We start from the raw sequence: 18,089 nt of genomic DNA on the forward strand, positions 1-18,089 counted from the left end.
CCGTTCTCACAAAGATGAAAATGGAACAAAGGAACTGGCTGAAGTCTGCACCTGATATGCACATAGCCCTCTCCTTCTGTGTATCTGATTGGAGTGAGATCTTGAGGCCCAAGCAGGCTCCCCTTTCGCATTAAAGATGGGAGTACGTGGCATGGGCCGTGAAGGGCGTCCGGTTGGCACAAGTGGGTCCTGGGAAAAAAAAGTTTTAAAAACACTGATCTACACGATGCCCTGTAGGAGCCCACCAAGGCTCCCTCGCAGCACCTTCTAAACCTATAACCACCCAGAAGGACAAGGGCAGCAGGTATCTGGGAACACTGCCACCTGGAAGTTCACCATTCTGACTTGGAAATGTATTGGCGTTCCTTCACTGTTGCTGGGGCAAAATCCTGCAACTCTCTCCCTAACAGCACTGTGGGTGTACCTACACCTCGGGGACTGTAACAGTTAAAGAAGACCGCTCATCACTACCTTCTCTGGGACAACTAGGGATGGGCAATCGAGTGCTGGTCTAGCGAGTGACGTCCAAAATCCATGAATTCATTTTTTTTTAATTATCCCTCAGTCAACATCACTAAAAACAGATGATCTGGTCATTAATATTTGAGAGATTGTGTTGTGCATAAACTGGCTGCTGTTCCGTGCATTGCACCAGTGTCAATGGTACTAAAATTTGATGTAACGTGCTTTGGGACATACTGATCTTGTGCTGTTAGATGCAAGGTTTTTTCTATTAGACAAGAAGAGGTTAGTTTCTGGCCACATGCAGATGACTGGGAGGTTACTCTGAAAGGGTTAACGTTTTGGGGGCCCGGGGAGATGGATGAGTCAAAGGCAATGGACCGAAGCGCAGATTGAATCCTTTAGGTTGAATTAAATCAACGCCGCCCGGCATAATGTTGAATGATTTCTTACAGATTTCAACAGAGGCCCTTGAACGTCAAAGAGAAAATAGGATTAGCGCAGGTTAACATGGGAATAATTTGCGAGGCATTTGATTTACACTTTGATCTCAGAATCAAAAATCAGATCTGTCATACAAGGATTTAAACTTTGTTCTGTGAGTAAGCAGTGTGATTAAGGCTCAATGGAAGGAGGGGTAGCAATGAAAGAGTTGAGGGTGTCTCACTTACACATGCGATGATGTGCCTGGTTTGCTAATGAACACACAGGCAGTCATGAATACTGATTCACAAATTCTGAGTGTCTCCTGTGGTATAGGAGAGGGCCATGGGGATTTCTCGGGGGAGGTCGGAGCTACAATGACCCATGATGTCCTATAATGCTGCCCAGGCTTCCTCCTTGCGCATGTGCCTCCCGTGTGCATCGCCCTCCTTTTGATCCCCAGCACGCTTCTCACTCTTCGTTTGTCCAGTGGCACTGGCAAAGAGAGAAAAAAACATTTTGAGCCCTTTAACTCAGTCCACAGTGTTTTTTTTTCAAGGACTCAAAGGAAGCTTCCCAGGAGATGCTGTTTTGCCAAAAAGGCCGGCAGCGAATGTAAAACCAAATGCGAAGCTATCGAGGCCAATGACCAAGGTACTGAAAACCAGACCAAACCACAGTTTTATATTTCAAAAGCCTGTCACTTGAAAGCGAGGAGAAAGTATGAGGCTCCATACAATGTGGGAGAACGAGAAGGATCCAGTGCAATCAATTGGATTTCAACACCAAATAACGACGTGCGTAGTCTGTGGAGCATATGGAGTAGCCTAGTTGACACTTTGTGGCGGAAAATGGTTCATTGTAGCAATAGGAACGATAGGGACGCTTACAATGAAGAGGTTGGGGGATGGAAGGGCCTGGGGTTTTCTGATGAAACTATCTCCTCGCCTCAGACTTGTTGGGTAGTTACGCCATGCAATTTGGTGCAAAGTTCGATCCCTGGATGTACGATCTCGATATGCCGGAGTTAGGGAGAACAAAATAAATTAGACCGGATAATTGTTTCTGAGATCAGATAATCGTACTGAAGAGCGAGATAATCAGTAACTGGTGAGGGCAGGATTCAAATCTTCTGTGATGCCCTCCCCAGTAGAGTACCCAGCTGTTGCTGACCAACTCTCACCTGAGGTCAGATGGAGTTAAGTGTCGATTCTGTTGAAATGATCTCCTGGCATGAGTCAGCAGGCAGACAATTATTAGGCGGGTGCAGAGGGCAAAACTTGCTTCTCATTTGCCCAGGTGGATGTGAAAGATCGCATGGCCACTATTTTGAAGAAGAGCATGAATTATTATCCCCGATGTCCCGCCCAATGTTTATCCTTCAAGTGAGACAAGAACACGAGAAACGGGAGCAGGAGGGAGATGACACTAAATTCCGATTATCTGTTCATTATTACATTACTATTTGTGGGATCTTGCTGTGTGAAAACTGGCTGCCCGGGCTCCTCCGTTACGAAGGTGACCGCGCTTCGAAACTGCTTCATTGGCTGCAAATACTTTTAAGATGTCCGGACAGAAACGCAAGTTCCTCCTTTCCTTCACTATGAATTCGAATGGAGTTTTGTTTAGCTGAAAACATTTCAAACAGCCTGCGATTCCTCACCTGGCGCCTCAGCGCACTGAGGCTAAGGAGGTGCCATTTGGACAGGATTTGCTGATTGTGCTGCTGAAGCGTTTGAAGTGCCTCGCCTATGTTTGATTGAATCTGGCTGCATGGTGAGCACTGAATACGAATGAAAATCGTTTATTGTCACAAGTAGGCTTCAAATGAAGTTACTGTGAAAAGCCCCTAGTCGCCACATTCCGGCGCCTGTTCGGGGAGGCTGGTACGGGAATCGAACCCGCGCTGCTTGCCTTGATCGGCTTTACAAGCCAGCTGTTTAGCCCACTGTGCTAAACCAGCCCCGGTTAATGCGGAATGACTTGTGGTCATCGAAAATCCCGGCAACTCTTCAGCTGATTAACAGACGTAGCGGCACTGACGGATGCAACTTTACGTCGGTTGTCAACGGGTTTGGGTTTACAATCCCTCGAGCTTGGAAGATCAATGTGATCGGATTGAGGTGCTCAAAAACAGGTTAAGTGATTTGACAGGGAACCTGGAGAGAAACCTATTCTTGTGGGAGAATGTGGAAAAAGGGGGGCATTAAAGGGCAAGACCATTCCGAGGTGATGGCAAGAACATTCTTTCCCCCGCCAAAGGCTGTTGAGGCTAGGGACCAGCTGAACATTTCAAAGGTTGACAGAATTTTGTATTCAAGGTTACAGAGCCGTGGAGGATATCTACAGATTAGCCATGGACTGGTAGAACAGGCTTGAGGCTGAGTGCCTGTACCTGTTGCAAAGCTCTCTCCTTCATCCCACTTATCACATCTCTCTCTCTGATGGGAAATGGGCTCAATGTAATATCATTCCCAGTGTAAAAACACACGAGTGTCGTATTGTGTATTCCCCTTCATCTCTCTCTTTCCCCCCCCCCCCCACCCCCATCCCCCGTGGCCCCCATTCTTGTCCATCTCAATGCCACCCCACCAATGAATAAGGTTATTATTGCAGTTTTTAAAAACAAATATGTGGCACATTGGGGAAGAAAAATGCACTTAATTATTCCTCTTTGTTCTGTTTCCTCTCCCTTGTGTTGCTAAAGGCCAGCGTTTTTGGAAGGGTGACAGTTTAGTTGGTACTCGATAGGAAAAATCATTGTTCGAGCCCATTACCGTTATAAAAGAGAATGAAGAGAGCTTTATCGGGATTCATTGGCTTGGATGAGTGGCTTGCAACAAGTTGCATTCATAAGAACATAAGAAGTAGGAGCTGGAGTCAGCAATCCAGCCCCTCGAGCCGGCTCCACCATTCAACACGATCATGGCTGATCTCCTCTCTGTCTCAACTCCACTTTCCTGCCCATTCTCCATAACCCTTTAATCCATTACTAATTAAAAACGTGTTCATCTCCTCCTTAAATTTACTCACTGTCCCAGCATCCACCGCTCTCTGGGGGTGTGAATTTCACAGATTCACCATCCTTTGAGAGAAGGAAACATTCACTCTACGTCTACACTGTCAATACCTTTTACCAGCTTATATACCTCTATTAGATCTCCTCTCAATCTTCTGAACTCCATAGAGAATAGGCGGCAGAGTGTCCACGCCGTTGGAAACACCGTCGCGTTTCACAACGGTGTGAACACGCTGCTGGGAGTACCGATTCTGGCCCCTACAGGGGGCCAGCACGGCGCTGGAGCAGTTCACGCCGCCCCAGCCTCCCATCCCGGCGCGAACTGTGCGCTGCGGGATCCGCACATGCGCAGTGGCACCGGCGCCAACCCGCGCATGCGCGGTGGCCTCCCTCAACGCGCCGGCCCCGACGCAACATGGTGCGGGGGTTCAGGGGCCAGCGCGGAAGAAAATAGGCCCGGGGAGTGAGAGGCCGGCCCGCCAATCGGTGGGTCCCGATCGTGGACCCCCCTGCCCCCCTCACAGGCCGCCCCCCGACCCTGCGCGCAGGTGTGGATGGTGCCAGCGGGACTCTGCCTTTTTAGAGCAGCCACTCGGCCCATCCTGGGCTGAGAATCGGCGGCCCGGCCGCGTACAGCGGCTCGCGTCCGGCGCCGCGCCAAATGCGCCGGCGCCAATGAGCGTAGAATCGCGTGGGGCGGCGTAGCCCAGTTGCGGGGATTCTTCAACCCTGCCCCGGGCTGAGAGAATCCCGCCCCCTATCTCTGGAATCAGTCGAGTTAATCTCCTTTGAACTGCCTCAATGTAGCTACTTTCCTCCTCATGCAGGTAACTTCCAATTAAACTGCTTCCAAATGGCGTGTTTTCATTTTACAGCAGTTTTCACCTCAGGGAAGGTTTTCGAATAGTGCTGACAGTCGCCACCTGGATTTTTGGTTTGGCAAGTTCGAAATAGATCAATGTTTTTAAACCCGATTCTCACTTATTGTGCAATATTTTCATATAAAATTCTCTTATCAAAGTACAGACTGCGCTTGAAAGGGTATTTATGATTAAGGCAGAAATATCCAGTACTGTGCAGCGCAGTACTAAACACTGTAGTGTGCTGTATATATTACTATATGTCATTGCAACAAGTTAAATTGTTTCTGTAATTCTTTCTCACAACAGTATGTGATTAATATAAATTTTTCAAACTACATTTCATAACTGAGAACTGTACATCACTGCGTATGTGTTTAAGGAACTCGCCAATATTCAATTTACTTCAGTTAGTTAGCGAGTCAGATGGCAATGAATCTTCAACAGATTCTCTCAGCTAACCTTCAATCTCCACCATGCTTTAAATTCACAAATTTCACAAAGCACATCTTCCCATTTCATAGGTGAGTCGCAGAAACAATTTTCTTCCCATTCTGTTACTTATTCATGCATATCTGTGTTTAATTTATAGGCTTTTATCTAATAATTGTAGGTCAGGAAGGTAACGTTTCCCTTCTTACAGGTTTTCCTGGAGGAAAATTATTTCTGTTTCACACATTTTCATTTAGCACCTCGTTTCTTTTCTGAAGGCATTGTAGAATTCATAGCATTTACAGTGCACAAGGAGGCCATTCGGCCCATCAAATCTGCACCGGCGTTGGAAAGAGCACCCTGCTAAAGCCCACGCCTCCACCCTATCCCTGTAACTCAGTGACCCCACCTAATCTTTGGATAATAAGGGCAATTTATCATGGCCAATCCACCTAACCTGCACATCTTTGGACTGTGGGAGGAAACCGGAGCACCCGGAGGAAACCCACGCACACACGGGGAGAATGCGCACAATCCGCGCAGACAGTGACCCAAGCCGGGAATCGAACCTGGGACCCTGGAGCTGTGAAGCAACTGTGCTAACCACTGTGCTACCGTGCTGCCCACTAGGTACGGTAACTGAAGGGCAACTGCACAGCACCTTTAACGTTGGAAAACGGCGCAGAGATGCTTCACAGGAATGTTAGGAAACAAAACCAGCCACTTAACGTAACATTTTGCAGGTGGTCAAAAGGGTAGATTTGAAGGAGCTTCTTAAAAGGAGGAAAGAGGGATAGAGAGGCAGCTGGAAACATGGCTGCCAAAGGTGGGTGTGCTGTTCTTTGTGTTGGTTGACGTAGTGTTCACAAAGACCACAAATAGCTTTAAATTGAACAAAGCTATAAATTTATTAACACTACGCATTTGGATTCGACACTTAGTCCCATATAATACACAGTTGATAGTAAACATATAATCTATACTCATTACTACTAATCTCTACACCATACAATAACTATGATCTGCTCTCACTCACACTATCTTTCCTTCAGTCTGTTCTCTAGCTTTCTCCTCACTCACAAGGCTTAGCGTCAATGTCTTATTTACCTGTACATCTAGCTCCCTCTCGTGGTCGATTTAGACATTTCCTTAACCCTTGCAGTTCTTACATTTATGATAATGCCGCAGTGGAGTCATGATAATTGTGGAAGCATGGGAGGCCAGTGTTGCAGGAGCCAAGAGAAGCTGTCTGAAGGCCCTCAGCTCCGGAATTCCATCCTTAAACCTCCCCGCCTCTTAGGCTGTCATTGTTGCTTTTCCCTCTGGAGTTCTCTAATAGCTGTGTTAGTGTTACTTTGGGGACAGGCCCCAGTTATGCGCAGGAGTGGGGGGGGGGGGGGGGGGGGGGGGGGGGGGGGAATCAGCGGGTGTGCACCCCTTTTGTTGTGCGATGCTGTGAAGAGAGCTGACCTAATGAAACGCAGAATACGGAGTTTCTGGTGCTCAATATCACTGCACAATGGCAGAGTAAATGGGCCATTAGGCTGGCTTCCCGGAGGCTGTTCCTTTTAAAAGCAACTTGAGAATATTTCTAAGGAGTGTAGAACAGCTGCACATTGTATTATTGCTAGCGTTGGATTCTTCGAGTGAGAGCTGCTTGTATGAGCCTGTCCCGAGCTTTCATTACTGACTCAGCTAATGAATAAAGCACTCTGAGTTGTATCGTTGTCTAATTCACTCACTGCTTTGTCTCGCTGATCAATAAAGCATGTAAACATACTTCTTCAGTTGTAAGGGAGAGCGTTGCTTTTTTTTTTGCGCGGGATTGTACATTTGGGTGAATGATTTAAATGCAAACTCTGCTCCTTGGAGGCCACCGTTGGGATTGTGAAATTTAAATTTTGATCATTTTCAAGTTCATGTTTGAGTTTTTGCTTCTCCCAGGAGAGTACCTGGATTGGTTGGGTGGGGGTGGGTGGGAGAGAGAAGACATGTCTAGCCGTGATGCTGGAGCTACCCTGAAGTGTGCAGCAGGCACAATGGACCAGCCTAGAAAAAGAGGAAATTGCAGTTATATAGCGCCTTTCAGGGCCGTGGGACGTTCCAAAGCCCTTTACAACCAATGAAATAATTTTGAAGTGTTGTCACTGTTGTGATGTAGGGTGAGATCTTGCGGCTGTTAATACCGGCCCGATCTTCCCACCAATGATGCATTCCGGTAGCGTGGGGTGGATTCAATGGGAAATCCCATTATGAAGAAGAGAAAGGGAGTTCTCCTCAGTGTCCTGGATAATATTTATCCTTATCCAACTCTTAAAAAAACCCAGAATACCTTTTAATTTAATTGACGGGATGTGGGTGTCCCTGACTCGGCCAGAATCTATTGCCAAAAGCTGAGCTGGCCCATCGGAGGCGACGATTATTTTTGCCATCTATATCTGACTTCATTGAGCGGAGACTCACAAGATACGGAAAATGGTCCACATTTTCCAGGATCTCCGCATTGAAGGGGGAGGAGGTTGAAAGCTTCATTCGAAAGATGGCTCCTCCAAAATTGCAATGCTCCTTCTGTACTGCACTGGAGCATTGGCTTTGCATAATTGAGATTTCTCGGAGGTGAGGGTACGACCCAATCAACCATGGCTAACCGCCATCCTTGATTAAAACCTAGAATATTTCCTACGCTGCCATAACACTGAGGAAGCATTTCATTAGTATAGCAGTAGCTATTTGATCCATTGGGATTTTACGCAGAGGGAGACAGACGAAAGGTTTTGCTCCATTGGGAATTAGTAAAAAAAGCTATGAATGGGAACAGGTTTAATCCATTGGGATTCCATCTAATGGAGCAAATAGGAAAGAGTTTGGTTCGTTGAAATTCTTTAGGTGTGAATTGGCGTGAATGAAAAGAGCGTTTGAACTTAATAGATTCATAGAAACATAGAAAATAGGAGCAGGATGGCCCTTCGAGCCTGCTCCGCCATTCATTATGATCATGGCTGGAACATCTAATTAGTAGCCTGATCCCGCTTCTCCCCCGCTCTCCCCACCCCACCTCCCCCCATATACTTTGATCCCCTTCGCCCGAATTGCAATATCTACAATGTTTTGACCTTCAATGCAATAGGAATGAAAATAACATGGTTTGGTTCATTGTTACTCTTGTACAGTGGAAATGACATTGGTCCAGTTGATCATGATATGTGGGACATTGAGAATAATGAAGTGTCGTTCAATGATATGTTTGTCAATATTAACTTGCCTCCAGACAATGGAAATACCAAATGAATCAGCACAGGAAAGTAGAGACAGATCTTGCAATTATTGTATTTTTTTTAACCTTCCCAAGACACTTCACAACCAATGAATTAGTTGTGAAACACTTCCATTCGTGCTCTGGTAGGAAACGCAGCAGCTAATGTGTGCACAGTGAGATCCCAGAAAGAGAGTGGCTGCTGATCTATTTTTGGAGCTGTTGGTCAGGGGGCAAAGGTTGACCCGGACTCTCTGAAGAAACAAATTAAAACTCTTTCTCTGAGAGAAATGGATATTTCACACACAAGTGTCGTTACCAACCGCTGTGATCTGCCAATCAACAGTAACTCCTGGCTCCACAATCTGGAGCAAGTGGCATTAGGAAGATTGTGGTCACAGTGGGGTGTACGCCAGCAAATGAAAAACGTGCCAAGTGCTATTGGTAACTGATTCCTTTAATTCTCACCTCTCAGTAGGAAACAGTCACAGACCTGGGGAAGAGAGACAGTGTATACAGTAATTTCCTGCCTTACTAATTATCTGGTGTTCAGTTAAAGATGTTGAATTGTGAAACGTTTCATTTTCATCTTAAGTACACAAACCTACTCCTGTTGATACATAACAGCTATCATTAGCATAAGCCATATCCCCGTAAATGCGATCATCATAGTTTACCTAACTCAAATAAATAGCTTGTATTTTGTATGGAACAAATGGAAACATTACCAAGGGCGAGTGAAAGCTCACTGGTTGTTATGTTGCTCGAGGTTCTCTAAACCTGGAGAAAGGCTTTTTGAACGTTATGGGGCAACCTTTCATGCCACTGTGCTGCCACTAGTTAGAAATTCGAGTATGGGGCAGCACGGTGGCGCAGTGGTAGCACTGCTGTCTCACGGCGCCGAGGTCCCAGGTTCAATCCCGGCTCTGGGTCACTGTCCGAGTGGAGTTTGCACATTCTCCCCATGTTTGTGTGGGTTTCGCCCCCACACCCGAAAGATGTGCAGGGTAGGTGGATTGAACATCCTAAATTGCCCCTTAATTGGAAAAAATGAATTGGGTACTCTAAATTTATTTATCTTTTAAATAAAATAAAAAAAGAAGAAATTTGAGTACTGTACATGTCCGACTCACTGATGGGGGCCATGAGGTGTGGGCTGGAACCATCGGAAAGAAAAACGTGCATTTCTAAAGTGCCGTTCATGACCTCCTGACGCCCCAGGTGTTTTACAATCAATTAAGTACCTTTCGAAGTGCAGTCGTTGTAATGTTGGGAGAATGACAGCCAAATGTGCACAGTGCGATTCCCCAACCGACAATGGCCAGGTAGTCTGTTTGTTGATGGGCAGAAATATTGGCCAGTATACCAAGGGAGAACCTCCTGCCCTCTGGTTTGAGGTACTGCTGGGGAATCTTTAATGTTCACTTGTCGGGACAGGTTTCATGTCTCCTTGTAAAGGCACGACCTCCGACAGCCTTGATTTTGTGTCAAGTCTGTGCAGTGGTACCTGAAACCTCAATCTTCTGACTAAGAGGTGACTCAGAGGTGAGGTTGTTGCCAACTGAACCTGCTCAGTATGAAATTGGAAAATACCTCTACTCCGTAATCCCAAAGTTGGAGACACCATCACGGGATATTATGCTTCTTTCACTCCCTTTCCTCACCAAGTCAAGCAACTCATAAGGTCCTATCATCTGGCACAGTGCAATTCCATTGTCGCCAGGCATCCCCTGACATTTCCAAGTGGAGCTCCTGTCGTGATCAATGAATAAAAGGGAGTGTTAATAGAATGGAGATTGGATTAGCCATGGATAGAGGAGATTGGCTGTGGTGGTGGACTGATTTCGAATAGGTGATATTCTGTGATGTTAGATTAACCAAAGATGTAGTTATGAACCTTTCCTGTTGGCAAGGCAACTGTTGTAGGTTATGGCCTGACAATGCGAGTCGGAGATCCCAGAAAGATCTCCAATGCGAGTCGGAGATGTGTGATTTTGAACCTATCTTGGAGTATGAGATGTTGTATTGGCTATGAAACATAAAAGCTGGATTGTAAGATGGGTCTCCCTTCAGTATAATAGTTGCGCTGTAATGGTGGAATTCAGGCGATGGGCAGGTTGACAATTCTGAGCAGCTTGCAGCATCCACAACTGGTTGAAGGCTTTCAGGGGCTGGTTTAGTACACTGGGCTAAATCGCTGTCTTGTAATGCAGAATAAGGCAGCAGTGCGGGTTCAATTCCCGTACCAGCCTCCCCGAACAGATGCCGGAATGTGCCGCCTAGGGGCTTTTCACAGTAACTTCATTGAAGCCTACTTGTGACAATAAGCGATTATTATTATTATTATTATTATTCAGCATTACAGGTGCTTTTAAGAATCGTATCATCACTACAGTGAAGAAGGAGGCCATTCGGCCCATCGGGTCTGCACCGACCCTCTGAAAGGGTACTCTACCTCGGGTCAGGCCCCCACCCTATCCCCTTAACCCAGTAACCCCACCTAACCTAACCTTACCTTTTGGACACTAAGAGGCAATTGATCATGTCCAATTCACCTAACCTGCATGTTTGGACTGTGGGAGGAAACCGGAGCACCCGGAGGAAACCCACCCAGACACTGGGAGAAAATGCAAACTCCACATAGACAGTCACCTGAGGCCGGAATCGAACCTGGGTCCCTGGCGCTGTGAGGCTGCAGTGCTAACCACTGGGCCACCGTGCCGCCTTTTTGCATAAGGTGCCTCTCGATTCCTTAACTCAAAAGAATTTGCAAAAGGGATAGTGATTTTGTGTGGACATGTGCCTCCACATGTGTACCTGAGTCTTTTGGGCCAAGAAGATTCTGGGTTGGATCTCTAGTTTGGGGTTGAGTTAACAGCTCCCAATCAGGGGTCAGTGTGGCTTCAGCATCGTCGGTGTTTGTCATTATCGAGTGACTTTAACCAGAAGTGCAAATTGCAGTCGGGAAAACTTCCACAACACTGAGCATCAACATTTACACTGACCCGAGCTGTTGGGCGAGAGGGCCAGAAAACATAAATCCAGCATGCTGGTGATGGGTAAGCACTGCTGTGTGTTGGGTAGAATGTGCTTGACAAAGTTCTCAACAAGCAGGAGTTACAATCGATCAAGGTGACTTTCCCATCTCTAGAGGAAAGGAGGAACGCTCCGGGTCCCTGGAGACATTAGGGGTTGGTTGAGCACAGGGCTAAATCGCTGACTTTTAAAGCAGGCCAAGGCAGGCCAAGAGCACGGTTCAATTTCCGTACCAGCCTCCCCGAACAGGCGCAGGAATGTGGCGACTAGGGACTTTTCAAGCAACTTCATTTGAAGCCTTGTGACAATAAGCGATTTTCATTTTTCATTTCACTTTGCTTCTGACCAAATAAATGACCAGTAACAATCAGCCGGAGAGAATATAGATGATGAATAATATAGAGATTTTCAAACAATGTTCAGTCAAAGTGATCTCTCTCTCTCTCTTCTTCACAGATCCGTGTAGATGGGCGTTCCCATGGTGCCCAGCAGTATGAAACCATTCAGGTCGTGGAGAGTGGAGCTATTCTGCGAGACATGTCTTTGTCTGTGGATCATCAGTACCTCTATGTCATGTCAGAAAAGCAGGTAAGGCAAGGTCCTTGCAATGAGGGCCCGATTCATGGCACGCTTGTGTTGTTATAAATATGGAATTGGAGGTTACCAAGAGGTCAATTCCAGCAATCAGGCTTGGGCCCTCTTCCAATAGGCATTGAGATTTGGTGTCACATGAGACACTGAATGGTCTGCTGCCATAGTGCTGGTGTTGGTGAGGGTGTGGTGGGCGTGATTGAGAGAATGGAAAGTGTGTGTGGGGTCAGAATTGACTTGATTGGAGGTGTAGCGGATGAGGATTTCTTAAGCCAGTTGAAGGATGAGGAAGCAATGTAAAATGGTGTGCCAACAATAGGTGAGCACAGCTGAGTATGGGATGGAATGTGGGTGACAAGTTGGAACTCAACAACGAGTCGAGAGCGATCGAAAACCAGGGTGTATTTTCCAAGTGCCTTGTTGGAATGTCGAACGATTTTGTTTTTATTTCTGTTTATTTGCTGTACGAAAAATTGCCCTTGTAATCGTACATCTTTACCTCGCTATATCCGAGCAGTTTCGATGTGGATTCTCTTTGTAGTTGGAAGGTTAGTTTTTCCATTCACATTGCAGCCTCCTTAATCCTTGGATGGAACAGCTACATGCAGCCGGAGCTAACGCGCTTTGAACACTGCTGAGTCATCAAGTGTTGTGTGGCCTTTTCTCTGACAGATAACCACTGACATCTTGCCCTCTTATCATGCTGAATGGAATTACTCGCTGGCTCTTTTCAGGACTGGTGACAAGGGCAGTCACCAATCCTGTCTGAATAGGCCTGGATTTCCGGGTCACTTTCAACAGTACTCTTAACTAAGTCACCTTTAGTAGGGTGCTTACCTTTGATAACACCGTGTGTAATGTCAGAGTGGCCTTGTCAGCCCCTGGCAGTTGTAAATATCAGGACACAAAACAGAATGAGTCAGTGGATCTTTCCGCTCAGTGTGTGTCAGGGTTCTGGGAAAGTACAAGCATTTAATGATGCTCATGAGATCCCAATGAATCAGCAGCACCACAGTGACCCAATCCCTCAATTAAAACATTGTTTTGACAAAGATCTGACAAAGAGTACATAGATACATTGGAGATAAGAGCAGGAGGAGGCCTTTTGGCCCTTCGAGCCTGCTCTGCCATTTATCACGATCATGGCTGATCATCCAACTCAATAGTCAAATCTTGCTTTCTCCCCATAACCTTTGATCCCATTCGCTTCAACTGCTACATCCAGCCACCTCCTGAATATATTCAATGTTTTAGCATCAACTACTTCCTGTGGGTAATGAATTCCACAGGCTCACCACTCTTTGGGTGAAGAAATGTCTCCTCATCTCTGTCCGAAATGGTTTACCCTGAATCCTCAGACTGTGAGCCCTGGTTCTCGACTCACCCATCATTGGGAACATCTTCCCTGTATCTACCCTATCTAGTCCTGTTAGAATTTTATAAGTCTCTATGAGATCCCCCCCTCATTCTTCTGAACTCGAGCGAGAACAATCCTAAGCTAGTCAATCTCTCCTCATATGACTGTCCCTCCATCCCTGGAATCAGTCTGGTAAACCTTCTCTGGATCCAGACTCCAGTCATCCAGACTCGAAACGTTAGCTCCGTTCTCTCTTCACAGATACTGTCAGACCCGCTGAGATTGTCCGCCATTTTCTGCTTTTGTTTCAGATTCCAGCATCTGCAGTAATTTGCTTTTATAAAACATAATCATGTCTGGGCAACTGGAGATAAATCTGTTCATGGGAGGTAGACCACTGTCTCTCGTTGATCCTAAACTCATTCACAGGGATGATGTGGAGATGTCCCGAAGCGTGGTACATTGGCGAGACCATGCAGACACTGCGACAACGAATGAACGGGCATCGTGCAACAATCACCAGGCAGGAATGTTCCCTTCCAGTCGGGGAACACTTCAGCAGTCAAGGGCATTCAGCCTCTGATCTCCGGGTAAGCGTTTTCCAAGGCGGTCTTCAGGACACGCGACAACGCAGAATTGCCGAGCAAAAACTTGGAGCTAAGTTCCGCACGTATGAGTGCGGCCTCAACCGGGATCTTGGATTCATGTCGCATTACATCCACTCCCCACCATCTGGCCTGGACCTGCAAAATCCTACCAACTGTCCTGGCTTGAGACAATTCACACCTATTTAACCTGTGATCACCCCCTATCTCTGGATCTGTAATGATTTGATTACCCGCAAATGCTCGCATTTCAAGCATTGTCTGGCATCTTTGACTTTGTCTATATAAATGTTTCTGGAACATACCTCTCCATTCACCTGAGGAAGGAGCAGTGCTCCAAAAGCTCGTGTTTGAAACAAACCTGTTGGACTTTAACCTGGTGTTGGAAGACCTGTTACTGCATTCACAGGGAGAGAGTGAACCATACAAAGGCATTGTATTAAATGGGGAAGAAACAGCATTCACACTATTACAATGGGGAGGAGCAATTGGCCAAGGCTTCTTCAGCAAGAACCCCCTGACCTGTGACCTCCACCACCGAGAAGGATGAGAGCCGCAGTCCCGTGAAACACCATCAACCGCAAGGCCCCGATTTACCCACTATCCTGCCTTGGAGCTGTACCGCCTTTGCTTCACTATCTTTGTATCAAACTCAAGGAACTCCCTAACTGCACTGTGGGTGTACCTGCACCACATGGACTGCAGTAAGTTACTCACCATCACCTCCTCGAGAGCAATTAGGGATGGGCAATAAATGGTGGCCTTGCCAGCGATGCCCATATCCTGTTAATAAAGAAATCCAATAAAAGTGAGTGATCGAGAGCACCGGCATGTAGAATATTAGGGATATAAAAAGAACATTAAGGGTGCGATTGATGGCCCGATAAGCAGTGCGCCACGGGGCAGCGGCGCCGATAGAAGCAGAGAGACCCTGCTCCCGGGATCTACCCAGCTCGCGATGCCTCACGGGATCCAACGCGATCTCCCGAAACGTTGCAATGTAAATCCCGCCCATTGTTGGGTACATCACTTTTTAGGAAATCTGTATGTTAGAGCGAGGCAGCCAGTCTCCCGAGGTATCTGAAGCAGGGGATCTGTCCTCCCCGCCTCCGAGAACACAGGCGAACACCGTTCAGAACTGGTCTCCACAAATGGGGGCCTGACGGAATGGCACTCGTGGGGGTCTCCCAGGGTATCGGAGGCCCCCAGCTGTAAACCCTTTGGGCAGGGTGGTACCCTGGCACTGCCAGCCTTGTACCCTGACAGTGCCACCTGGGTACTAGCTTGCTACACTGAGGAGTTTTGCTGAGCGGAGCTTTTGAGTGCACAATACGGAGCTCTATGCAGCCTCGGCTGTGCATTCCCCACTGAGGCTCCTTATTCAACACGACTGCCATTTTATAGCGTTGTGTTTCTCTGCGCCATGTGCCCGGGAAGCGCACGGCTAAATGCTCTCGCTGTGCGACTTTGTTCCCATTTAGTTAAATCCCGTCTCAAATGTTTACAAAGTAATCTTAGTTAAACGTAATCCTGCATTTATTTGTTTTCCAACTGTGGATAAAATGGAAAAGAAATCTAGCTTGTGTCCTATTTCAGGTACTATTGACTGCACATATAAACGTGTGTCCTTAATCAGCCCCATCCTGTAAAGCCGAGCAAAGCCTCAGGAAAAACAATGAGCATTCCTGCTAAAATCCTGAGCGGCTGAAGATTTCCTCAGTCAGCTCGCAAGACCACACGCCTCATGTGGTTCGACGTTTCTTATGTGCGTGCAGGACAGCCGCAATCAGTCAAACCCCCTGAATAAAATGCCGTGACATTTTATGAATTTGGTTTCACTGCGCCTTCACAAACTGTACTGAATGTCGTCTATCCAGGAGCTCCTTGTCTGAAAGGATCCAGTAAAAGGTATGGGTGCGTCGCTTTCTTTGTTTCGTTGTCATAGTGTCTCCCAGCGTAATCAATCCTGCGTGGGCCAGTGGGGAAAAACATTTTATTATTGTTGAAAGCAACAGTAAACACAGCAAGCATTCCATAGCTGACTGCTGGCTTACAAGTTCAATCTTCACTAGTCCGAAGCAGACAGGTTGCTTAATTGAGACGGGACAGGCACAGGAGGAGTAGAAAATTCGCTCCCTCGTCTGGCCAACATTCTCCCTTCAGCCACGTCACCAAACAGTAGACGGACTAATCCTTGCCGGCGATCATGTTGCAAAATGGCCGCCACACTTGTCCACGTCACCGCGGTCTCTGTCTTCCGCAGGAGGCCATTCAGCCCATCTTGCCTGCACAGGCTCTCCAAATGAGCATCATGGCTTAGTGCCGTGCCCTTGGCTTTTCCCCCGTACCCCTGCGCAGTGGGTCTATTCAAATAATCACCGAATGCCCTCTTGAATACGCCTTCACCACACTTCCAGGCAGCGCATTCCAGACCCCAGCCACTTGTTATGAGAAGAACAACTTTCTCACATCACATTTGCTTCTTTTGCAAACCACTTAAAATAATTCAAGAGCGATTCGCTGCCCAATGTGTGGAGACATGTTTCAATGTAACAGGCATTCTGGAAATATTAGATTTACACATTGATGCGACCATCATCACTCGAGACAAGAGTAGAAGTAAACCGTGGCTTTAATCAACTTGGAACAGTGCCTGCCTGCGACTGAACCAATACTGAGAACCGCCTACAGGTCGACTGCTCTTTATACCTCCCTTCAAGGGTTGGAGCCATGGGCGGAGCCCTTACATGCCACAACATGTTCCACAATGGATAATGCCATACCATGGCCCATAGGAGAAGCCCATAAGGGCAACAGCACAGATACAAATACAATGGTGGGTTATTGGCATAATACATTCACCACATACATATAATATACAGAGGGCGTCGATCGTGCTATGGTGGTTTGTGGAAGGGATGGCAACCGTCTCTTTGCGTGTTAGCAGGGCTGCCAACTCGGGACATATTCCGGGAGGGTTCATCATGTGACCTCCCGGGTCTAATGGCCCCACCCAATCGGGAAAACCCTTCCTCACTCACCCGCCTTCGATATTCTTTTTCATCAAGAAACAAAAACTGTTCAACGAAAATTAAAAAGAAGCACGACATCTTTTTAATGCCCCTATGGTTTGACTCCAGGTTTTGCTCGTCGAGGAACATGGAACCTTGTTCACTGTTAGCAGACATCAGGAAAGAGACCCCACAGACACTTTCAAAATTGTTTCTTTAGGGTTATCACTGAAAGGGTATTTTTTTTAAATGCACTTTTAAATTGCCCAACAATTATTTATTTCCGACCTGAAGTCTTGGTGAGGCGATCACTCCCTGAAGGTGTAAAATAACTCTAAATATTGACTGTTTTTACAGTGATTGCAGTTTCCTTTTTATTTCTTCAACCAAGGTGTGCGAGTGCCATTGACAAACATTTATTGCCCATCCCAAAGTGCGCTGGAGAAGGCGGTGGTGAGCTGCCTTGAACCGCCGCGGTCGGTGTGGTGTAGGTGCCCCCACTGTGCTGTTAGGAAGGGTGATCCAAGGCTTTGACTCAGCAACAGTGAGGGAACAGTGATGTGGATTCAGGTCAGGATGGTGTGAGACGTGGAGGGGAGCTTGTGGGCGGTGGTGTTCCCATCCATCTGCTGCCTTTGCCCTTCTAGGTGGTAGAGGTTGCAGGTTTGGGAGGTGCTGTCAAAGGAGCCCTAGTGAGTCCATTCAGGGAATCTTATAATCTTATACATGGTATACGCTGCTGCGATTGTGCATCGGTGGTGGAGGGAGTGGATGTTTTTTTTTGAGTTTTTGATGTAACACAAATTTGTAACAGTTACAGAGAGAAAAATGGCCCTGTGCAAAGAGCCTTAACATAGTGAAAACGAGCAGTGGGAAAGAATAAACATGTTAATAAGGAACTTCCCCTACAGTTCTGTTTGCCCATGCCACACGTGTTCAACTAAACTAACGTGGCCCTAACCCCCCCCCCCCCCCCCCCCCCCCCCGAGGCCTGACCTGCCAGGTCAGCCCTGCGCTTGGCCCTAGCCCGCCCCGCCCCA

At 47.0% G+C, this 18,089-nt stretch overlaps 1 protein-coding gene across 1 annotated transcript in view; it reads left to right on the top strand.

Annotated features, from left to right (window-relative positions):
- Nucleotides 1-18,089, top strand: part of plxna4 (plexin A4) — a 667,620-nt gene that overhangs the window by 317,041 nt on the left and 332,490 nt on the right. The window contains exon 4 of the mRNA XM_038812236.1: nucleotides 11,942-12,073. Within this exon, the coding sequence (XP_038668164.1) occupies nucleotides 11,942-12,073 (132 nt within the window). The remainder of the gene's footprint in view (nucleotides 1-11,941; nucleotides 12,074-18,089) is intronic.

This window comes from Scyliorhinus canicula, chromosome 11 (assembly GCF_902713615.1).
Source record: "Scyliorhinus canicula chromosome 11, sScyCan1.1, whole genome shotgun sequence".
NCBI classification, from domain to species: domain Eukaryota; kingdom Metazoa; phylum Chordata; class Chondrichthyes; order Carcharhiniformes; family Scyliorhinidae; genus Scyliorhinus; species Scyliorhinus canicula.